Source organism: Homalodisca vitripennis, chromosome 1 (assembly GCF_021130785.1).
Source record: "Homalodisca vitripennis isolate AUS2020 chromosome 1, UT_GWSS_2.1, whole genome shotgun sequence".
Classification (NCBI taxonomy): domain Eukaryota; kingdom Metazoa; phylum Arthropoda; class Insecta; order Hemiptera; family Cicadellidae; genus Homalodisca; species Homalodisca vitripennis.
In genome coordinates this window covers 104,478,389-104,504,749 of record NC_060207.1, presented here as the reverse complement: position 1 = coordinate 104,504,749, position 26,361 = coordinate 104,478,389, and the positions used below count along the sequence as shown (strand labels likewise).

Here is a 26,361-nt window from a genome sequence, read left to right as displayed (position 1 = left end):
ACTTCAGCAGTTCAACAAACCGCCGAAAACAACCTATCAAGTCCTCCTGGGAAAACTCGCCACCCCTGTTCAGTGCAGTTACTTTGCAATCTTTAGAATATGTAGACACCAGTACAGAACAGAACCTTCCATAGTTACCGCCAGAATACAGGCACAATTAATGTTATTAATGTTACTGGCTCTTAAATATTTGTTTTTGCCTACTAAGATAATTCAAGAATAGAATCACCCCATCAAGACAACACAACCAAAAAGTAAATAAATACAAGAAAGACTGTGGTTCAAGTCAAAATATGCTCGTTATATTATAGTTATAGACTATGAAACAATATGACGAAAGACTCTTCACATACTTAAACTATTTGGTTTAAATAGTACGGATACTGCCCGACCAATTGTCACGAGTGTGGGAAGTAGTTCAGATGAATAGTTAATTGGAGAACTGATGGGATTTCTCCCAGCCATTGTCCAGTTAACCCATTCAAGACATTGGACGGGCAGTTTCCGTCCTTCACTTCGCGCGGCCCAACTACTAAAGACGCGCCCGTCCGCTAGACACGACATCGACGTAGTTGAATATATTGCCGATAGATCGCAGAGGCATTCACATTTGCTGCATATTTTGTTCTCAATATTCTAGTCTATGTTTTTCTTCTTCTTCGTTGCTGAAAATCATCTGATATTGCCTCAAATTATCTTGGCAAAACAGCTTTCTTTCGTTTGTAAACAGTCAAGATGGCGTTCGTAAATTCGGATGATTTTGCGGCTTACGTTGCTAATGTTTTAGATGAAGTGGTGATAAGGAAAGTGACAGTGAACAAGATGACATGATACATGAAAATAATGAAATGTCTGATTGTACAAACATTGAAAGCAGTGATAATGAAAGTGACGATAACCCACCAGCTAGGCCTTGTGATTTTGCGTGAAGTGTTGGACCAAATACTGTTAGTACAATGCGTTTTACCGGCAATCATGGAATAAATCCTATCATTTCGAGGCAGTTAAGAGAAGACTGCACTGAATCAGATGTGTTCAATCACTTCTGTGACAAAACCTGTTGGGCTCAGGTAACCCTTTGGTAGGCTTCCCGCTTGTGGAGAATCACAACTGCGCCTTCAAGGAAAGTTTTGGGGGCATTTTATTGAAAAGATACCTCCAACCACCAAAGCCAGGCCCTCAAGAAAATGTAAAGTTTGTGCCTCACAGGGGAAAAGATGTGAAACAGTGTACCAATGTAAAAAGTGTCATGTTCCACTTCATCTGGAAACATGTTTTGAGGTGTTTCACACCCAAACCACTTCTAAAGATGTATATTAAAAATTTGTAAATGGTGTAAATATATTTATATTTAAAAAAACTAACATTTTGTGTTCATACAATAACAAGGAATAACTAGAGTAAATTTATAATATTCATAGCATGTTATACATTAAGTGCTATGCAAAGTGCACCTGTTCTTACACGAAAGCATGGAAAATATCCAGTTCTGTAGTCCAAAAATTATAGTAATTTATTCAGTCACGAATGGGTTAATGTCGTTGTAACAATGAAAACTGATGTATGTTGTAGAATCAGCCGACTTGCCTTCTGTAGACTAGCAACAATATTTAGCTGTGTTTATACAGCAAGTAAAGGTGCGAAAGAATTTGTGCAAGCAACTACTGTTGCATAACAGAAAAGCAATGTGTAACAAGATAAGCAATTTTACTCGCAAGAACTGTCGCAAGTAGCATACTTGCTGGAGGCGTACCACTGGTTGTTGCGGGAGTCAATACAAAGTCTGACACACATGGGAGTGGTGTCTTGGCAATGTTTATAATTAAAATTTTAATGGCCAACACTTCTCTCCAGTTCTAGCAAACAACTGTCAATACTGTTTGTAGCAGCGGTTGCAAGAGCTCTTACGTCCGTTTAGACTAGCGATCAGTACTGTCGGACACAACATTTTTATAATTTTTAGCCAGTGTAAATGGAGCTAGGTCAGTCGAGATTTAGATGTGACTGTGATATCCAAACATAACATCACTTTCTTTGTATTAACCTATGTAATCTGACGTTCAATCGCAACATGTTTGTAAGGAGCAATCGTTTATAGACCAACCGAGGCCTTGGCCACGACAGGCAGTGAGCATTAGAGTAGTGAAGTTTAATGTTTGCATTGAGAATACAAAGAACGCTATGGACAGTGGCTACACAGAGGTGAACGGCAGGGCAATACCACAAAGTAACACTGATCCACCGCCAATTCCAGACATTAAATTTATCTCCTGACACTCAGACATCAGCTCATCCTGTCATTGCTGTGCATCATGTTGGACCTAAATGCCCACTTCTCGGCTTTACTTGTTGTCGGACCCACTATTTTCTTCTCCAAAAGTGTCTTATAAGGTCTGGTAAAAACCCAACTGAAATTCTGGCGTACTATTAAAAAAAACCAAGTTGCATCTCTTATCAAACATGTGATAATATTCACTGAACCAAGCTCTATGCCTGTTTATACGATGAAAACTACATTCAATGCTTGCACAATCTATCTACCAATTCAGAGACTCATTTTGGTTATTGAATAAAATTTAAACACAAAAGCACCATTTGTATCACGGCGGATACAGCTTTGCCGCTTACAGTTACTGTTCGTATAGTGGCTGAGGCCCAAGATGATCGGGCAGCCGACTAATTGTCCAATGGATTATTACATTTTTGGGGTCTTATAGCGACACAGGGGTAGAACTAACCAAAGATTAAACTCCACAACAGTACAAGATAAACTCATGTCCTGTTTCAAGGTGTCTTTGATTATTATCATTATTTTTTGATTTCATAAGTTCTAAGAAACAGAAAATTTGTTGAGATTTTCCTGGTTCTACAAGAATATTTCCAACTTATTCCCAGTCCGTTATGTTCCCGGTTTCTCTAGTCAGGGTGGTTACCCTGATTTAATTTTTTCTCTCTCTCTTAAGAACAGGGTTTTATGTAACCAAGAAGAAACTGATCAAATATGTTAAGTTACTATAACTTTAACTTAATTTATACATTTTTAATATATGTAATACAAAGTACCCGTCTCATCTCTTGCATGCACCTTAGGACATAAGCATACAAAATTAGTTTTGTAAAAATTGTACATGTCATAGCACTCAAAGGGTTATCATGTTTGGATACATGTACATTATGTACAGAGCTCAACAAAAAATTCCAACTGAAATACATCAGTTCAAACTGATGACTGAGGCAAGAAGTATTTTTTTTAAATAAACTTACTGATTTAATTAGTAAAACTATTTTAAGTTTTATTGTGTATATTGCCTACTAAAAGGCTGTAATTTTAATACTCAGCCCTGTACTCACCTTAATTCTGAAGCCAATTTTGGAAATTCAATACAGTATTCTGCCATATAAAAATAATTTGGGAAGAACTAACAAATGGCATTATTTTACTTTCTATCATATTAAAGAGTTAATAAAAAGGATTTTCCTTATTTTTTGTATTTATTCTGAGCAATAAAAATAAAACCTTTGATTAAACACTACACCAGTCTATATTCCAAGCTGATATAAGTAGAAATATAAAAAATCCTTTTTCCATTCTCAAACTGAAAGACATTACAATATCTAGTTTTTGTTTTAGTGATATAGTGCAACAAAGTATAACACAAAAGCCTATTTCACCAGCCTTGAATTAAAATTAAAACTTGAAATATAATATACACAAAGACAGCTGACACAAATCAATAATTTGTTTTCTGTGCAGGCAATGAGCCAATGGTTAAATTTATAAAGACCGTGACCTTGTTAAAGAAGTGATACACAAGTACAGTCCTAGCTAGGAAAAGTTGGCATCCCACAGATTTCATCTCCATTTTATCAATGCATCAAGTAACTTTTTTCATATAGTGTACATTTTATTGAATAAAAATTAACATTGGTAGTCAGCAAACAAAAGAGAGTTCATAATTTAATCAGAGTATTAATGTAAACTAATTACAGAATTTAAGCATAGATACATTTTACAAATGAAACAGGTTTTGCCTTTGTGGCAATTACTAACACAAAATCGCTCGCTTTGATTCCTTATATCACTAAGCAATAAACTAATGATGTCCGAAACCCTATACACAAAGTTAATAAAGTAATCAGGTAATAAAATTAATTTCTAACATAAATAACGTAATACTTATAAGTGATGTGCTTAATTACCTTAGGTTTTCCTGCAGCTTTCTTGCCAGTGCCCTTTGGTCTGCCCCGCCCTCTCTTCGCAGGAGTGGCTCCACTTTCTTTCACCTCCTTCTTTTCCTTCTTCTTAGCTGGTCCATCCTAAAATTTGTAAATAATTTCTTACGAAAAATTGATAAAACAGGTATAACTGGGATCACAGTATTAATACCTTGAAAAGCTCTACTATGGTAAAAACTAAATTTGACCTTAGGATGACACATGAATGCAGTATAAGACCCAACTAAGCTCACACTGTCTGAATCAATGAAACATCTTGGTGTCCATTAATAACTGCCTATCATGAAATTCTCATATTGTCTCTCTCTGCCATAAATTAAGTACTGAATTTTTCTATTAAAAAGAATCAATACTATTAGTACTGCTAAAGCTATGGGTAACCATGGAGTCATTCCGTGTCATATCAACACACTTTAGATACAAATTTTACCTCACCATTTTAGATTTTGCTAAAGTTTGATATACTCATAATGAGTACTATAACTAAAAGAAATACTAAATATTAAATTTTTATCTTAAACTGTTTCTGAAACAGCTATATAAAGTTTCAAAAACCTCACCAAAAAGACATAACCACCTTTTTTTTTCTAATTGCTATATACTATATGTCAGTAAATTCACAACGGTAACAATTTATTAACATATATTTTTGAACGACATATAATAGCCTACTTCAAACTATGTACTTTCTGCTATGTAAACTCTTAAATAAAAAATACCAATGTTTTTTAAGATAAGAATTATGATTCAGTCAAAATAAGCTACTTGTGAAAAAACAAGTGTTAAATTTTTTTACCATAATCCCATTCTCATCCTATATTTATATTTTACTATGCTATATATAACAATACTTATTTATTACATAACTTTGCAAATTTCAAATTATCGAAGTAGAACATTTAAATCAATTAAGCTTTGAAAAAACCATACAAATTTCTTTAAAGGCTTTGTATGCGTTTTGACAAAATATTTTTCATTATATATAACCAAAGTTTTGTTATTTTTCATTGGAAAGAAAACAAAAAGTGCTGTAAAATAACACCTAGCTCTGTAGGTCAATCAGAAAAGCTCCTAGACCAATTATAGAAATGTGAGTTCAGGAAACTTAACATCTTTTTGGAACCTTTACAAAACGTTTTTCAGAAATGGTTGGAAATAACAGTTTAATTTTTGTATTTTTTTTAAATCTCAGCACTTACTATGAGTTTGCCAAATTTTAGAATTTAAAATTATGAGGTTAATTGAGCGTTTTGGGTTAAGATGGAATGAAAATCCTATGAGGTAATTCATTAAATAATAGTCTTCAGTCTACAGAAGCATCCCTGAAGGACTAAGGCAGGACTGAAACTTTAAAATAGTTGTAGACAAACTCACAAAAGTCTCTAAATCTTGACAGTACCAACAATTTACATCCTAGAAACCATTTTGTATGCTTCAGGGCAGAACTTAAACAGACTTGATAATTTTCTTAACAACCAAACAAGAAATGCATATGAAACCCTCCTATGCTAAATTCATACTATTCAAGTTACTCTCACCACCTACTGAACTCAGAAGAGAGGACTCCTTGTACATAAAACCAAGGTTACAAAACTGGTTACTACAGCATGGATAAATTCAAAACTTGTGCCCAGGGCTTACAAAACACACCCTAGAAGGAATCCTGTCGAAGACTTGTTTCACTTAACTCACCTAATATTGTATTAACATGTATGACACTATTGCATTTCTCAAAGACACATTGTTAACACATTGACTGCGGTAACAATATTTTAAAACTTACTAAATACCTGAAATAATTTTATTGCATGAAAACTTACGTTTTAACAGTAATATACAGAAAAGGTGATTAGAATCGGTCTCCAGTAATTTCTTTCTATGAAATTTCCGGTTTGAATTTGACGGTCACCGGTGACCACAATGCACCATGAGTATGCTGCTATGTATAGCGCTAGCGCCACAGCGTAATCCTGACCGCTACACAATCTGTCACTATCCTTGTAACTATTCCTAGTATTCACTGAACTAACGTATATGTTCAACAGCACTTAGTTTACTAAAAGTTTTACTCATTTACACACGGTTTGTTTCTTACTCATCCAAGCATATGCCAAAGCACAGGCCAGGCTGATCTGGGAAAGTTGCACAGTACCACAGTTTTCTTGTTCCACTTGGTCTGGCAACAGGTATGTCTATTTTTTCTTTGTATTCTATTAGCAATGTTCTATTCTGATGTACAACTTCAACTTTTTTGGATTTTGTGAATATCAAGTTGCGCCCTTTTTTGAGCTGGGCTCTCGACAGGTCCGTCCATAAGTGGCAAGAGTGATCGAATGATTTCCAAGTCTAAATTCATTTTCCGCTGATATTTGTTGTGCAGATTGTGCGCGTTAAGTAAAATCATTTGAAGAATTTGAACGAAAGCTTTTTTGTGCCAGCGCATTGTTTTACGTTCACGAGGGTAGTATGAAAGTAATTGGTCAGCCTCATCTACATCACTCATGTATGCGTTATACTGTATGATGGGAAGTGGTTTTTTTTGTTACAGTATTATGTTTGGTGAAGTCCACCATTTTATTCTCAAATTCAGTGTTTATATAGGTCACAACACACTTGTCACGCCACTTTCCTATCATGACACTATTCCCATACATCCCCACAGTCTCACCTTTCTTTAGGTTGGCAGTCTGTATCTCATTTGGGACATTTTTTCTGTCGAGACGCAAAGTCCTGGTGCAATACGTATTCTGTGCAAGGAGCTTTGAGACCAGTGAATAACTGTTGTAAAAGTTATCCATGAAAATGGAGTGGTCATTATTAAATTTTTCTTTTGCTGAATAGTATACAATCTTTTCTGTATGACCTACCCCCCTACACCACAATCTGGAGAACCAGCATACACACACATGAAATTTGATCAATCCAGAGTGCTCTGTAAGTGAGTAAAATTTTACACCGTACTTGTGACGTTTTCCTTTTATGTACTGGTGGAAATGTAGATGGCCTCGCCAGTGAATCGCCTTATCTAATGAAAGCTCTTTCTGTGGATAATACACATCATTCATTTTGTTGTTGAAGTGGGTGACAACAAACTGGATTTTACCCATACTAAACTTTTCTGGTGGTTTGGATTATGCAAGTAGAAGTATTGTAAAATATTCAAAATAATCTATCCCTTGGCATTACATGGCGGAAAGCATGTAAATTAAATAATTTATCAGTCTTCCTATAATCCCGGAGACGATTCAATCTAATAGTTCCAGTGTGTAACAGGAGGCCAACAAAATGCAACAACTCAGCCATTCATAGATCTTTCCATTTGTCAATTTGAGAATGTGAGGTCAGTTCTGGTTTACTAAATATTTTAAAGGCATATGCATTTGAAAATTTGGTTATATTTTCTAAGAAAATGCCATCCAGCATGAGCCTAAAATAAGAGCCTTCGGTTTACCTTGGTTAGGGCAAGGTACTATAAGTCTAGGACCAAAGTAATGGGTTTTAAACCGGAGGTTGTCAGTCAAAGCCCATACAGGGGGGGGGGATTGAACCAATGTCAGGGTCATCGTCAGAAATACAAGACTCATTGGAGGATTAACTTGACAAATCAACAGAATCATCATCTACTAAATTTTGCACAGGACCCACAGTACGGTTTGGAAGGGGCACGTAATCGTTACTGTCATTGCCAGAGTGAAGACCACTTTGTGTCGAAGTTCCAGGAAGATCAAGATCCATTATCGATCAAATAAAAAATTCTAATAACTAAATTTATACTCAGTAACCACTCAACATTTGCTTACTTACAATACAAAAAGATAAAAATTTGCAGTCGGCGGTGACCATACCACACTTGGCAAAAAACTTAAACCAAAACGTCTACTAACACGACACAATGCCTAGCTGAGGAGTGACATAATATCACCCAGCTCTGGAGAATGGCTGAACCACACTAAACCTTTAAACAAACAATGGCGTGCACTCCCCAGTGGTGGTCTGTGGCGGTCGCCGGTATGCTAATAAAGAATATTATTGATTTATACAAGTTATTGCTAATCCTTAAAACTTCTCAAGAGCATACATTACTAGAAGTCAACTTTCTTTCAGTAAACACAAGGTCCGTGGATGTTTCCTTTCAGAGCTGTGTAATTGATCAGAGTTAGCCAACAAGTTTTTTGACGCCTCAGGTTCGTTTAGCACTCTTCACATTAATTATACTTGATAAACTATACACTTAATTGCATTTAAGTTGTAGCATAACAAATAAAGAAAACAAAATTTTTAAAACTTTTGGAAATTACTTTAAATGCAGATACTTATATACTACACTTATGAGGATCAATGCATAAGAAGTGATTGAATAAAAATTAAATTAGTTGCTTCACCATTTTAAAATATTTTTATGTTTTTACAACCAGCTTCTCAACCTTAGGAATTGTTTCTTTTATAAACTTTGTCACATGATTTAGAAATACATGAACAACTGAAGTGTTGTGCTCCAAATAATCACTACGTATGCAAATGAAACAATAGTGTACTTCTCAACCCTAGGAATTGTTTCTTTTATAAACGTTGTCACATGATTTAGAAATACATGAACAACTGAAGTGTTGTGCTCCAAATAATCACTAAGTATGCAAATGAAACAATAGTGTACTTCTCAACCTTAGGAATTGTTTCTTTTATAAACTTTGTCACATGATTTAGAAATACATGAACAACTGAAGTGTTGTGCTCCAAATAATCACTAAGTATGCAAATGAAACAATAGTGTACCTAACTGTTTCATTTTTATAATAAACACAAAGAATGTATACCTGTCTCTTGATCTAACTCATTGATGAAGACCACACAACTTTTTGTTCTGTATTATTACTCTTGTTATTATAACAATAGGATTTGAATTACTATAGGTTTTTACCTTGATAAACCATTGATCATTAGTTTCATCTTTTGACTCTTATGTCTAAAAGTTGAAATTACTACACTATTTTATTATCATATATATGTACATGCTGTGCAAAAAACACATTTTATACTAGGTACCACCACAAATATAGGGCTTCAAACTTTAAAAAATTTATACAACATTTAGGAAACATGTTTCAAGTCTGAAACTCTACTTTATATTAGTAAGCTATGTCATCTAACTAAATAAAAAGTTTCAACTATAATAAACCATCCTTTCTTTGTTTTTTAAGTTTCCAAATAGTTAGATTTCCTAATTTTTAACACCAAATTTTGGAGGCTATTTTGGGAATACAAATTTGCATTTAGAACTATAAATAAGATAACAAATATTGTAGAAGAGATCTTTCTGTAAGGAATAGTGTTGGTTTCAAGGGCCAACACATAATCCAATCCAGAGATCAATTTAACACTAATGTCTACAAAACCAAAAATCACCAGATTCTCATGAACAAAAATGGCCGCCACGCATCAACAGTTAAAGATAAAATTCTATAAAAATAATTTTTTAACCTCTTATGAGTATGATAAAAACATATTAAAAAATAAAAATATTTGAAAGTGTTCAAGCAACCATCATTGAATCACTTCTATGGAATATTGACCCTTGACTAATAAATAAAATACAGATTTTATACTTCTTTATAACAGTTTCTCATTAAATTTTTAATGGGTTCTTAGTATCAGTAGTAAAATGTATGCATGTTAATATATTATTGAAGTCGAATTGCCAGCAAGGGGCCACAAGAACTTTACACTGAGGATTGGTAAATCATGCTGGCCATTTTAGGTAGTTTAATAATTCTGATTGATATAATTAAAAGAGTATACAAAATTTAGATTTTAAAATTAACTAAAGTGTATCTTATAACAATTAAATTTGGAATTTAAGTCACTGATGAAATGTTCAAATGATGAAAATTTATAAAAATGTTCTAATCTCACAAAATCCTAAATTTCTCTGCCACAAATAGTCATAACAAGTATCAATAAAAGTGCAATCTCACTCTATCAGAGTGGCCACTCAAAACCTCTTTTCAAATTCCCGGTCAAAATTTTCTGATCCACTAGTCTATTTTCAAACTAAATAAACAACTGTTATACTGTATTTAACCCTTACACCGAGTTCAACGGTGACGGTTTATTGTCACCAGCTGTATTTTAAAGAAATGCCACAAAGCTGTGGTGCTCTAGCATTTTGTCACTAGTCATATGCGAGAAATTCCGTGGTGATTTATCGCCATCACCTATTTTAAGCTCCTTAGTTTTTGTCCCTGTGTCTTTCAATGTGTCGACGAATCATAGTGTATACCTAGTAACTTTCCTTTCTGTGATGTTTAGAAAATACATATATCCAATACGGAATAAACAAAGACAACAAATGAATACCAATGCAGCGCTACTGTGGAGCACACTGCAGTCCAGCACTGCAGGTCAGAGATCTGTAGTGGACGAACTTCGAAGTAATCGGTAATTTGCTTGCGTAAAAGGCCCTACAAGTGCATAGCAGTAAGCCGCCCCATAGAAGAAGAAGAATTTGAGTATTGCCAATAAGTAGTTATCTGGGATGAGATTTTTTTTTTGTATTCAAGATTCAGCTTCTCCATATGAGTAGTATATTGTGAAATCGTGAGTTTTCAAGCGTATTTAAGCACTTCTGTTGGTATTGGAATAGAGTACAAAGAGCCCCGGTATCGAGTATCAGAAATGATCCATCCCTACTAAAATTCCAGGGACACTAAAAATTCATGATTGTTTCCTGGAGTCCAAAATTCATGTGTAATGAACGCTTCTCCAGATTCTCATCATTGGCGGCAGCCCTGATTAGTCTCGCAAAAGTATCGTGGCTCTCAATACATGAAGAATGCATAAGAAAGTTATCTGCTATGGAAGTTAAGTTACCGAAGTTATATTTATCAATTACTGGCTCCTAAATATTTTGTGTCAGCCTTTAACATAACGTAAGAATATAATCACCCCATCACAACAAAACACAACTAAAAAGTAAATTAACACATGAAAGGCTGTGGTTCGTTAAATTATAGTCATGGACTAAGAAACAACATGACATAAGGCTCCTTATACATGTTGGACTATTTGGTTTGATAAGTTCGAATCGTCCGACCGATCGTCACGAGTGCAGGGAAGTCGTTAAGGTGAATAGTTAATTGGAGAACTTATGGGATTTCCAGCCGTTGTCCAACCAATCCCGCTTTGACGACGAAACTGCGGCTAGCAGTCTGCCATCTGTAGACTGGAGACAAGATAAGCTGCGTTTACACTGGCAAGTACAGTCGTGAGAGAATTTGCACAACTGCTGTCGCAAAATGTGAACAAGATAAACAATTTTACTCATGAGAACTGTCGCAGGTAATTGTACAACTTGCTACAGTTGTATCACTGGTTGTTCTGGGTGTCAAGACGAAGTCTATTCACACATGACAGTGATGTCTCGGCAATGTTTGTAATTGAAATTTTAAAAGTCAAGACTGATCTCCAGTTCTTGCAAACAATTGTCCGACACTGGTTGCACCAGCACTCGCGAGAGCTAGAGCTCTTGCACCCATTGAGACATATTTTTTACAGTCGGACACAAAACTTGCAGTGTAAACACAGTTCAATCGAGGTTTGGATATGACTGTGATACCAAAACATAACATCACTGTCTTTTTTTTAACCTATGTAATCTGATGACCAATCGGAACGTGTGCAAGGAGCAATCAATCATTCATAAACCAGCCGATATCTCGGCCGCGATACAAGTGTTAAGTGGTGGGAGGTGACTGCTGGATAGAGAGGCGACTTAAAGTTTAATATTTGTGTTGTACATATAGGAAACACTCATGACAGACATAAGCGGCAGGGAAGTACCACACGATGCCACTTATCTGTCTCCAATTCTACACAATAAATGTTTCTCCTTCCACTCAGCCCTCAGCAGATTCTGTCTTTACTGTGCAACATGTCAGACGGAAATGTGCCTTTCTTGGTGTTAATTGTTATAGCATTTTCTTCTCCAAAAGGTATCTTATCAGGCCTGGTAAAAATTCAATTGAAATTCTGGTGAACTAAAAAACCGGGTTTTTCAAACCGTTAAACATATATTACTCAACGAACCGAAGTATTAAGCCTGTTTATAGCCGCACTTTGACGACTGAACAATGCTTAACCCTCCAAGTGCTGGTTAGAACTGCCTTAAGTGCTGGGCATTTTTCAGTATGTTTGCAAGCGTTTAGAAAGTTTTTTTTTATATACTGTTACCTTAATGTAAATACTACATATTATATATCATTATTTTCAGGAAAGATCACAGAATATGATAATAATACTTATATGACTTACCTTTACATGGTAAAATATTGCTGAATGTAAATCTTGACAAAAAAAAAAAAAAAGTTTTTATTTTTTCACTTTGAGCTTAGATATCATTTCACCAAAGTTATGAAAATAAAAATCCAAGATATACAAGTTGTAGGTAATTTAATAATGAACCCAAAAGTATATACATCTTATGGGTTTACATATTGACAGAATTCACTCAGAGCAAAAAACGATAAATTGTAAAACGATAATCAGAAGTGTTACTGTCACTTTCAATGTCTGATAGTTCATCCAGTTCGTCCAACACATTCCTTATTGCACTAGACCTACTTAATTCACTCATTTTTACAATAAAACACAATATAAAACAGTAATAGTCAACTACAACACCAAAGGTATGATGCAAACAACGACGGAACAGCAATAAACAGAACGACCGAAACCGTATGACTTGGAAATAAACATACGCTTAGAAACAGCTGTCGTATAGCGCCGGTCTTTGAGCAAAGACGTGCTCCATAGAGTATAACGAGTTCCGCATTTCTTCTAGTTTAATACTATATAAAATAGTTCGTGATATTCCGTAATATATAGCCACTAGCGTGGTTTAAAGAGATCGCGTTTCTGACATCGCGCTCCGCGAGGTCAGCACTGGAAACAGGTACGCTAACATCGCGCTACGCGATGTCAGCACCTGGAGGGTTAAATACATAAAACCCGTTTGTATCGCGGTCACTGCCTCTGAATGCATATCACTCATTTAGTGCCGAAGTCCGGAACGGTCAGCTGATTTTAAATTATCCAATGCATTGTTACATGTTTTTTGGGGGGAGGGGGCTTGCCGCGGCACAGGAGTTGAACTACCCAAGATAAACTCCAATACACTAGTGGAGGCAACCCTCAGATGAAGCTCGTGAACATGTTGACAATTTGATCTTCATTGACAATTTCATTATCTAAATCGCGTAAAATACAATGTTTTGAGATTAATAAATTCTTGATTCAAAAAAAGCTGTCAAGTTATGTTTTGATTTTAAAGTTCTTGGAGATAGAAAATTTATATTTATAATTTTCCCAGTTCAAGAAAAATTCACGACTTATTTCCTACCGGGGACGGATACAGTATCCACTTTCGCCTGTGATGGTGTGACGTGTGATTGTGATTATAAGTACTTGTGATTTGTGCTCGGGACTTACATTCTGTGGAGTGACAACACACCCCTTCAGATTCATGTAAGTTTTACAGTATATAAACATTATTAGAAAAACAAAATACATTTTTTTATAAACAACAATATACATTTTATAGTGACAAAAATAGTGTTCAAATAAAAAATATTGAGTGCACAAACAATATTTATTAGGGGAGATAGATATAATGGCTTACTGAAGGTCTATCATGTTTAAGAGACGACAGAGTGCTATGCCTAATACAAAAATATTGTGAGAACAATTAATAATTTCTCTTTAAAACAGCTTTTTTCTTATTTAATAAATATAATAATAATGCTTACATCAACTGCGGCCTTGCGGCCACGCTTCTTCTCCACTACTGCATCATCAGCCATATCAGTAACTTTGGAACCTAGAAACAAAGTTATTTCAAATCTTAAAATAACAATCGTTTATAACAATACACATAGAAAATGTAGTTTCTTGGTAGGAATGAGTTATAAATTGCTTAAATATACACCCAAAACCCTTTCAAAACCACGGGTTTTCTGATTTTCCATACCTAAACAAATGACCAATGGCTAGCTTTTACCAGGTAGTTGAAATAGTTTTTTAGGAAAGCATATACCCAACATTAATCAAGATATTTAATAATGGGTTTTCATATTTTGTGCTTATAATGAAAACAAGAGAGGATTGATTCGGGGGGTGGGACCATACCTACAGTAGTGGTATATTTGTACTAAATTAAAATTCCACAGTATAAAAATTATTTATTCATTTATCTAGTTTCAGAAAATATAGTTTCATAGACTTATTTAACAAAAATTTTTGTTTATTGATTAAACTTGCAACAGAGTATTTTTTATGAAAATATACATTGCCCTGGTAACATACTACTCGTATATTACAACAATTGTTATTCCTTACATGAAACAGTATTATATCACATCAAGAGTTAGCAATAACATAAAATTTGTCACCAATAACAAGTAAACGGGATAGCATAAGTTTTCTTATATGTCAAACTTTATATCTTCAAAGTTAGAAGCAATGTTAAAAGTTTCCTTGTCTTTGAAAAAATCAAATTTTATTTATCTACTAAACACACTTTGTATTGTGAACACATATCTCTAATTGTTATAAAAACATATTTACAAAAATTTACAATTATAAATCTAGTTTCGATTGGGACACTGACATCTTACACTACGCCTAATCAGATTTATTACCGCTGTCATGGTTTACTGGTTCACTTTCTAACAACTCTCTTGTATCACTAGATTAATCTAAATAGTTCCTATCCATTTCAAATGCATATAATGTTGGTAAAATTCAACAAATAAATAAAACTTGCTAAAATACAAACTTGACACTCTAAACCTAGGCCTATGTAGATTAATAATCATGGGTTATTTTTAAACAAAACACTAATTGTTTGTTTCACTACATCACTCCTGTGAGAAAAATACTTTGCAAAACCTGTTTATACCACTTGACTAAATATTAACTTCAAATAGAAGCTCTGCACCGATATCGATAGTGTGCAGGGTTGTACAAGGATATAAAAGCTACTAGCAAAAAAATCCCATCTCACCGCTTGGTAGTCTCAAGGACGATCAAGGTGTTTACATTACTGAACCGGAAGGAGTTCTAAAAGTTAAGATGGGAACACACTTTCCGGACTGTATTGTTCATGAGGGTGATCAACAACCCGACAGTGAGGGGAGACATGCGGGGCGTGCCACTCATTTGCAGTGGAGTCTGGCGCACCATATTGTGACCTTCAGAAGGATCGAGTGGGCGATAAACTCTTTCAGTCCTTACAAAGCTCCTGGGGGTGACGGGGTGAGACCGGTTTGCTTGCAGCGGGGGCTGGATATTCTCCTTCCCCAGCTGTGCAGACTGTTTAGAACCTCCGTGGCCCTCAGGTACATTCCACTATCCTGGAGAGTGTCCAGAGTAGTGTTCATACCGAAGCAGGGGAGGGCTGGCATGGATCGGCCAAAGTCTTTCAGGCCGATATGCCTGTCCTCTTTTCTTCTTAAAACCATGGAGAAAATGGTTGCCAGGTTTGTTTGGGAAGGAGCTCTTTCGGAGCGGCTTCTACATCCTAACCAGCATGCCTACACTCCAGGAAGGTAATGCGACTCGGCCCTGCATCAATTGGTATGCAGGATTGAGAAGACGCTGGCGGCAAAAGAGGTAGCAATAGGTGTCTTTCTAGACATTGAAGGAGCCTTTGACAACACAGCCACTCAGGCAATTATCAATGCGGTCTCAAAACGTGGTGTTGATGGTCAGGTGTGTGACTGGATAAGGGCCTTGCTCACGGACAGGGTGGTTGTCACAACCCTCATGGGAGCAAGTGTTAGTGCGAAGACTACGAGGGGCTGTCCGCAGGGTGGCGTCCTCTCTCCTCTTCTGTGGAACCTGGTTGTGGACGACCTGCTAAATTCTTTGAATAGTAGCGGTGTTTTGCACAGGGGTACGCAGATGATATTGTGATTCTTGTGAGTGGCAAGTTCAACACAACAATCACGGAACTGACCAATTCTGCTCTGAACATGGTGGGAAATTGGTGCGATGAGGTTGGCCTCACTGTCAAACCCACCAAGGCTGCTGTGGTTGCCTTTACCAGGAGGCAACAGATGGAGGGCATTGGTCCCTTTCTATTCAGAGGCTCTTCCATTGAGCTGAAGTCTGAGGTCAAGTACCTGGGCGTGATCCTATATAGGGTTCTAAACTGGGGATCTCATCTAGAAAGGGTCATTGCCAGGGGAAAATGGTCTCTAATGCAATGCAGACTTGTGATAGGTGGGCCCTGGGGACTGAAGCCGAGACTCTTGTTTGTACTGGCTTTATGTTTCCGTGGTCAGACCTGCACTAATGTATGGAGCTGTCGTCTGGTGGCCAAAAACGGAGGCCAAGATTGTATCCAAAGGATGGCCTGCCTTGCTATCACTGGGGCTTTTCCTAGTGCGCCCGGTGCGGTTCTGGACTGTTGTCTTAACCTCGCCCCCCTGGACATTGTCATTCGGGCTATGGCCAGGAGGAGTGCCTACTGTCTTCAGCAGATGAGACTCTGGTCAGGCTGCAGCGGTGGGCACTGTAGAATTAGCATCCTGATACAGGAGGATGCTCTGCACATGATCTCTGATCAGATGCCACAAAAGTTTTCCTTTGACAAACCCTTTAGGATTGTTGTACCCTCTAGGGATGATTGGTCAGAGGGAAGGAAACCTCTTCCACCAGCGGAGCTCGAATGGTTCACAGACGGCTCTAAAACAAAAAGCGGCACAGGCACAGGAATTCTGGGAGTGAGACCATGCAGGGAGCTGGTGGTCCCTATGAGTCCGTATCCGACAGATTTCAAGCGGAGGTCACAGCTATTATGGAATGTGCTCATAAGAATCTTCGTCTGCGCAATTAAGATTTTCACGGAGAGTCAGTCAGCGCTGGACTCTTGCGTGATCAAATCCAAACTGGTTTGGGATTGCTATCAGGCTGTTTCCTCCCTTGCCAGAATCAACAATGTGACCGTTTGTTGGGTTCCTGGTCATGAGGGGATTCCTGGAAATGAAAGAGCTGATGCCCTGGCCAACTGGGACTCAGCGACAATTATGACGGGCCCTCAACCGTACTGCGGTGTTCCAAGGTGTGAATCCTCTAGAGTTGTCTCGAAATGGATTCGCGCGGAGCACGAGAGAAGGTGGAGGTTGCATCCGGGCTTGAGAATGAGTAGAATGGTATTACAGTCACCTTCCTCCAGGGTGGCTTCTGACCTTCTCTTATTAAATAGATCAATGTCTTCTCAGGTTACAATACAGGGCATGGTCACCTGAGGAAGCATCTTCACAGAGTCGGCATCCTTCAGGAGGATCTGCTCTGTAGAAGGTATAATGAGCAGGAGGAAACTGCTGAGCACCTGCTCTTTGATTGCCCCGCAATAGCAAGGGAGCGGTATGCCATCTTTGGTAGTTTGGACAGGGGTGGTGAATTTTCCCAGGAGGACCTGATAGGTTGTTTTCGGCGGTTTGTGGAACTGCTGAAATTGTAGACTGGTGGGCCTCATGGTGTGTTTCCAGGGTGCGCAAAAAGCCCTTGAGGCTTAAGTGCATGGCAGTAGGCCGCCCCAAGGGAAAAAAAACTTCAAATAATATTGCATATTTGCAACAAGAAACATTAACAAACAAACTAACAAATACCTAAACAACAAAGAAATTACAAGAATGAAAATACGATATTCTTCTTCTCTCCTGTAGCAACAGTTACCAGTTGTTGAGAGTGATAGACCGTCGCTGCAGCGATCGTCACCAGTACCTGGATTAATAGAGTTGGGATAGAAAATTGGCAGAATGACAGTGAACTACTTGTTCATCATTTGCCTTTTACAAGCCTTAAGAATTTCCAAAATTAAATTTTAAACATTATCTTTTTGGAAAAAGGTAAATGTTTACTTTACCACTTCACAATATTTTATGTGCTTTCGAGAAGAAAATGCTTAGTCATTTTAAAAACAATGAGCGACAATTAAACTTTAAAATGACACCAATTTTGTTTATATTGTAAAGGGCCATGAGCACGGGCTGCATTCTGCACTAGTACCCAATATAATGACGAACAAAAACATTGTCAATTAGTAAAATATAAAATTTTAAAATGCTGATGACCAATTCTGAAGAATTAAAAATATTACAACTCCAAACGTAACTATATTATTCTATGAAGCAGGGTAATGGCCGCTAACCACTACCTTAGTAGTTCACAAAGAATTTTAATTCACATTACAAAGTAAACAACACAACAAGTCTTTTCTGTCTATTCTAACACAATAATCAATATACAATATATACCTCTTTTCTTTGTAGTGCTAGCAGTGGCTTCAGTTATTCAGCCAAAAGGAAACAGTTTTTCTTGATGGAATAGTGGCCCGTGGTGGTAGATTAAATTCACGACTGAAAGCACACCGAGTACCAACCACACTATCTAAGTTTTTGAAATACGCTTTTAGAGTAAACGCATGTTGCGCACTCTTCCAACGCTCCTAAAATTTCCACTTGTCTAGATACCCAAGTGCCTAAGGACGTTTGCCTCACTCTCATAACCCTCCACTACGCCCCTAAGCCAGAGTCAAAATCGTGCAGTTTCACTGCATCACCCTCTACTTTACCACTCAAGACACTAACTTAATAAATTGAATATGCAGAAAAATCTAACTTACTAGCAACACAAAGGAGAATAACAATAACTACTACTGTAAATAACTAAACAATCAAATCTAACCAAACAGGAAAAGCAATGTCAAAATGCCCAAAGGATTTGCGCAACAGCCAAAAGAACTGAAATAACAAAAGTAAAACGATAAATAATTCTTCACTATGGAGGTAGAAACAATGAATTAACATCACATAGGTTAAAAACTGTGACCAAAATGCTGAGAAAGAGAATAAAGTACAGAAAAACTCTTAAATTACCTTCAAATACAGTAGTTCATAGACCTATTCTTCCAGCTAACATTCTTACATCGTAGTAACGAAGCTAAAGGTAACCTTTAAGACTCACGTGATCTGAGCTTGAATTTAGGTACGTAATCTGAGTTCGGGAAAATACCGACCCGAAATGCCCCTGATCATCAGTGTGGACTTTGATGATGCCTTCGGTGCCATCCCACACCTCTGAAGGAAGTCGGAAATCATTCCTCGAAATAGTACCTGATTGTGCAAACAATCAGTTGATGAGGGTCTTCAGATTGCAAAAGCAAGCGATTCGAATAATCGCACATTTGAAATTCAGAGAGTCATGCAGAGAATCTTTCAAAAGTTTGCAGCTGTTGACCCTGCCGAGTCTCTACATTTTCGAAACAACACAGTATTGTATGTCAAAATGCGTCAAGACAAGTGGCCAAGACATACATTCATATGAGACCAGAGCCAGGGGAAACTACCGAATTGGCCAACACAGAACGGTGATTTATGAACGCCTGCCATCACAAGCAGGAGTTCATTTCATCAACAAGCTGCCACACCGAATAAAAAATGCCCCAACGCCCAAGGCGTTCAAAATTCGTCTAAAACGCTTTTTAGCGACACAGGCATTTTATAATGTCGACGAGTATTTGGCAAAAAACTGGGAGACCAGCCAATAGGTATGTCGCCCCGTCGCTGGTGGTGGGATGATTGGCGAATAAAAGGAAATGAATGAAGGTGAAATTGTATGTTTGATTGAGGATTTTGATGTAGAACGGATGGAAAAATTTTAGTTACAATAACGTCATTTGACGCATGCTATACATGTAAACCATGTCTTGGCAATAAAGAAATTTGATTTGATTTGATTAGTACCCAAATTAAATTTCAGATCAGGTCACGTGAGCACTCGTAAATGTTGACTTAACTTTTTATATTTACAATAACAAATAGCAGATAGGAACATAGTGGCCTATCTCTCACCGAAATCAGGATATAGGAAACAAGAATTAACCGATCGTCATTATAGCTAGCAATTTTTATAATAAGTCAAATAAAGTCTTGTTTTTTTGTAATACTAAAATCCCTCAAGTATGTATTTTAAAGTAAACATTGTTGATATTGATTTATTTGTCAAGTTTTTATCATTGCTTGATTTATGATTATTATGTTTATAGTTTTTTTATGGATTCATTTTTAATATTATTGTTTTCACTCATGGTTGATGTATGATTGTAATTCACTCATTTCAATTGAACTTTGACCTTATATTTTATAAGATTTCTTTAGGTATTGCTATCATGTACATTATTAACGAAAGGGAAAATGCTCAAAATATAGTGGTCTCTGGATAACACCAAAGTAACTTCCCAATTCTTTCCAGTCCTCTAGACTAAAGGACTAATAAAGATATAACCTAAAATTAAAACACCTTAAAAAATGTTTGTGCAATATATGGTTTGCAACCATCTAGTGGTTTTAGATAGTTTTAAGTTACATAGCCAATGTAAACAATTACATTTTTTAAATAGGCTAAATCTTATGGGTTATGCAACTAGTAATAGCCAAGATATTGAAAAAAATCTTAACATGCAAAAAATGTTTCCTTGAAAAAACTAAGGCTTTTTAAATGTAGTTACAACATATTTAAGAAATAAAGTAGGCTATCAAAGCCTATACTATTATGAAGAGGAAAGCGAGATGGCGATTAAAAAAATTACATAATTTACTAACCCGCCAAGCATCAATATTTTTAATGACTCGGAATTTCACTAAACGGCATCATCAAAAATTTTCAAGATGAACATTCATGTCTTAAAACATTTTGCCAACGCTAATACCGATCAAATCGCATTATAACCTATACCATTCAATATCCCAAGAATTTTCCTTTACGGTTAGTGGTCTTTCGATTTCTCGTATTCTGTACCAAACATTAGGCTACATGATTTTCATCAGCTGTTGTTTCCAGCGAAGTGTGCTTATATTTTTTATTGTTGCTCAGATACGAACATGTGAATATCGCTGTTTACAATCTATTTTGTCACTTTTTTCGTTTCAATTCGTTTTATGTAGTTAATAATTGTTAGAAATGAAATTATTATTCATAAAAGCTAATCACTTGCTATTTTGACTTTTCTCTATATAGGCCTATGTAAATATTATGAATTGCTAAAAATACTAATAGGAATATATTTTTCAATGTTCATGACAAAATTTGCTACAAATAGGTTATTTTAATGTTGTATTGCTATTATATAAAATATTATATATATATATATATATATATATATATATATATATATATATATATAAAATATAAATAAAGGTACTTTGGGATTATACCGACCACACCCAGACATGAATCGTTATTTCACATTTCGTTTCTACTGATTACTAGATTAGCGTAGAACAATATTTCGTCAATATAAAACAGGAATTGTCTTATCGCAAACCCCTCCCCATCCTCAGACAGAGGTCAAAGTCGAGCGTCTAGTAGATAACGTGATTGCAGAGTCTCGCCGCCCGTTCAGCTGGTGCATCGCTTTGTTGTACTTCCGTGTTTTACCTCTACATTTCTCCAAACACAAAAATTCAACAAAAACAAACATTTACCAAACTAAACTCTTTATTTAAAAAACACTCAAAACTTGTTTTTATTCTTGATCACATTCCGCCACCCAAAATGCGAGTGCCTCCGGCCATCAGCGCGGGCTTCGGCAGCACCTTCGGTGCTGCCGAAGCCCGCGCTGATGTCGACGAAAGAAAAACATCCCTCGAGATAGTACCTATCAGTAAAATATCAAATTCTAGAGGGGGCTAATCAGAAATATAAATTGAATTGTAATGGAAAGGTAATTATGTACCGTGCAAATCACGTGATGCCGCGCGGCCTGCCGTAATCAGGATTCTCGAGAAAGATAAGATAACAGCGACAACAATACCGATCACAATACCTGGAAATGCTTGTAAGTTTGTAATTTTGTAATTGAAGAGTTGTTTTTTCGTTCTATCATGTTTGTTTCTATAAATTTCTATTTTTGTGTTCTTCATACTGGTGTGGTCGGTATAATCCCAAAGTACCTAAATAAATATATATAATATAAAAAGTAAGAACATTGTTATATACGAGGTAGATCCAGGAAGTAAGTTCCATTTGGGAATAGAATTAAAGTGTGTACAGATACCAAAAAATTATTGATTGCACAAAATTCTACAGCTCGTGCGTTGTCTTGAAGAAAAACAACACCTTTGGACAGCAATCTTCGGCGCTTATCCTGTATTGCGCGGCGCAGGTTCCTTAGTGTCTCACAATAAACATCTGCTCTGATTATTTGACCGCGCGGTAGGAAATCAATGAGTAAGATGCTTTTCCAGTCATAGAAAACTGCACATCAGTTTTTCAAGGTGTCAAGATTTGTTTCGCCTTAACCTTTGCTGGGGTTGAAGTGAGCCTCCATTCCATTGATTGCCACTTACTTTCAGGGGTGTCGTAAGAAACCCAAGTTTCAACTCCTGTGACTATCTGTGTCAGAAATTCTTCCCCGCCTTCATTATAACAGGTCAGAAAACAAATCATAGATCTGATTTCACAAGCGGCGGGATTTTCAATTAACATCGACATTGTAAACGAGCAAATCAAAGCTTACGTGGCTGACAGCGATCTCACAACGGCGCATGTTTCTTCTCCTTGATATAGAGCGTCTACCGCGCATGAGCGGACTGCGATCACAGCGCTGGAGCGACAATAAATTGAAATAGAACTTACTTTCTGGACCTACCTCATATAACTATGGCGAGTAGGAAAAATTCCAAATGCCCACTTAATCATAAGAATATTTTTTTTAATTGCTTATACATCTCAGTTCATCATGAAGAATCCGGTGGAGAGAACGTCTTGAAATGCCTAGAGCAAGTGATTGCTTCCGAGCAGAGCGTTTTGGAGATTGCAGTACTGCTGCTCTAACTCTATCGATGTTTTCCGGTGTTGTAATCCTTCTCTGAGGTCCCCTTCGTCCACATGACACATTCCCTGCTGTTCTGAATGCAGTTACCCAATTTACAATTGATTGCCGACCAGGAACACGTCCGCGTGGGGGAACCGCGAATCGTAAACGAAAAGCACGCTGCACTGCAATGATCGAGTAGGCATTTGAAAAATACGCTTCAACACAAAACGACCTCTCCTCTCGTGTCCACTGCATAGTGGCAACTGGAACGTGGAGGAATACAAATCTCCCGCCAGCCACTATAAGCCACGCCCACTCTCCCCTCTCTTCGACCAACAGTGCCGCCACAACCTGCAGTGCAAAAAAGCAAATTACCGCGCTCCACCCTGTATAAAAACAGTACATCATAGCCTACATTTCTAGTTCAAAGACAAAACTTCCTACAATTTGGTTATTCCGAATTTTGAATATATGTAATATTTCAAAGACATGAGCATACTGTATTGCAAATTTTCAACTTTTTTTAACTTTTTTAATTTTTCAACTAAGAATTTGTTTTTTTTTAACTTCATAGTTAAACAGCGAGAAAGCACGGTACTTTGCAAAAAAGAGGTATATAGCACTTTACATTTAGGTACTATAAGTATATAGGTATATGTTACTATTTAATTTTGATATATATTTTAAAAGGACAATCAGCAAAACCTCATAAAATGGGCATGCATTCTAGAAAATACGCTCAGAGGGTTAAAGGCCTATCGATAATATTCAAAAAGCATAGGCTATTAAGAATAAAAATCACAAACATTGACCATATGAACCTATTATTAGCCTATTTACATTATCTACTGGTAAAACTACTGTGTAACATTTAAAAAGGGTAGGGTACGATAAGTGGACCCAGTTTTTTATATTGAAATTGGCAAACGATATTACTTAATCATAACCATCGATATAACCAATCGTTGCTGATTAATTATTTTGAACAATTAACTTAATCTATATCAACAGCTGTAAACACTTTCAAATAATACACGTAATCGTATTATTATTATATACATACGAATACGTGTATATAACAATAATAATTATTATTATACATACGGGTAGGGTACGATAAGCGGACCCGGTTTTTTATATCGAAGAATGTAATCATCGATAACTAATATTCACATCTTAAATCCTAGATATCAATTGATATAAAAGTATAAATAGTCCTCAATAACAATCATAATAAATTAAAATATGAATTTAATATTTACAGTGATGAAACAAATTATTATTTAAGCAAAATTAGGAAAACTGAAGACCATATTTGCTCCTCTCACAGTTACAGTTGTTTCTTTCTCACAAATTTCACATAGGCCTAATGGATTTTTCAGTACAAGTTAAACATGTTGAAGCCACGTAAAACATGTCTTATCATCTTTCAAAGCAATGCCGTATAGTTTTTTAAAATTGACTGCCATTTTTAATAATCAAATGTTACTTATATGTAAAATTGAAATATTACCTTACGTGTATTATTTGAAAGTGTTTACAGCTATTGATATAGATTATTTGGTAAATATTAAGATCAGCGACTACCGCTCCGATCGCCGTAAGGTTTTTCGTACTAACACAGGTTAACGTAATTTCACCGAAAAAAATAGTCCCGATTATCGCTAACATATAAAAACCAGTTTTACGGCAGTACAATGTTGGCAATACAAAACATATAAATAACAAGATTTTCGACTATCAAACTAAAAACAATGGCCGACCATGGACGTTTTGATGAATTGACAATAGCCACATGACAAACAGGAAGGTTTCCGATTGGCCGGACGGGTCACGTGACCTATAGGACGGCTTCGATTGACCGCCAGACGTACACAAACAAACCCACATGGACAAGGAATAATTAGTGAAGTTATTGACATGGCTTGCGATGGTTCTTGTCACACGCTAAAAAGACCCTAGCTTGCCTATTCAAAATTCAGATCACGCGATGCTTGCCCGCTTCGCGCTGCTTGCTCTTTTAGAAAAAAAATTAACTCGAGCTTGCAAAGTCCAAGCCCAGATCACGCATGACTGCTTACACACACAACACTCAGACAGAACTAACGCAGGTTTCATTACAGGCAAAAGATAAGCGGCGCACGTTTATTACTGATAAGATAAGACGAATTTATACTAGAATTAGTACATGGACTACTACCCTACAAACTAATAACACCAAAAAAAATGAATAAATGCATTGTCAGTCAGGTTTTTCAAATTTTATTTTTTCAAAAATTTTTTTGGGGGGGGGAAGTAAACGGCTACGGCGATAATCGGGACTATTTTTTTCGGTGAAATTACGTTAACCTGTGTTAGAATGCAAAAAATTACGGCGATCGGAGCGTTAGTCGCTGAGCTTAAGATTTACCGATTATTTAAGTTATTTATTCAAAATAATTAATTAGTATAGATTGATTATATCGGTGGTTATGATTAAGTAATATCGTTTGCCAATTTCAATATAAAAAACCGGGTCTGCTTATGGTACCCTACCCAATAATATAGGCTATACTATAATTACGTGTGTATAATTATAGACAATACAATAATTATGACAAACAATTTGAATTGTGACTCATAATTATTTATGGGTTTTCCTGCTTTATCATTCTCCTTCTGGTTAATTTATTATTTATGTAATTTCTTAATTATTTATGAGTTTTCCTATATTCCTATTTATTCATATTTTAATTTAAAACATATGATTGTTATTTAGGACTACAGATACTTTTATACCAATTGATAGTCTAGGATTCTAGATGCGAATATTAGGTATTGATTATATTCTCCGATATAAAAAAACCGGGTCCGCTTATCGTACCCTACCCTTTCAAAAGAAGCTTGTGAATATCTAATATTGAATTATTTACCTAGAGACTACTTTACAGCCTGTGGTTAAATCTTTAAAGCCAATAGATACAGAAAATTTTAACTGTTTAAGCCAATGTAGTACTTTAAATTATGTTTTTATTAGTAAAGAACATGTTCATTAGGTAGGAATGAAAGGTTGTACAATTTTAACTTAATAACAAATGCCGCCATTTCTAGGTGACGCTATCAAACAATAAATAGGCTTCATGGGTAAGCTCAACAAACCATTTATTGATTATTACTGGAAAAAACTTAAATTTAAAAAATCATTAAAATAATCAAGTGAGACATATTTAAAGCATAAACAAATCAATTTAATTTGACAAGGAGATGGT

General features: G+C 36.1%; 1 protein-coding gene across 1 annotated transcript in view; it reads right to left on the bottom strand.

Annotated features, from left to right (window-relative positions):
- Positions 1–26,361, bottom strand: part of LOC124368590 (chromosomal protein D1-like) — a 29,949-nt gene that overhangs the window by 3,259 nt on the left and 329 nt on the right. Inside the window, exons 2-3 of the mRNA XM_046825835.1 lie at positions 14,037–14,107; positions 4,201–4,317 (exon numbers count right to left, since the gene is read on the bottom strand). Of these exons, the coding sequence (XP_046681791.1) occupies positions 4,201–4,317; positions 14,037–14,090 (171 nt within the window). The 5' untranslated portion in view covers positions 14,091–14,107. The remainder of the gene's footprint in view (positions 1–4,200; positions 4,318–14,036; positions 14,108–26,361) is intronic.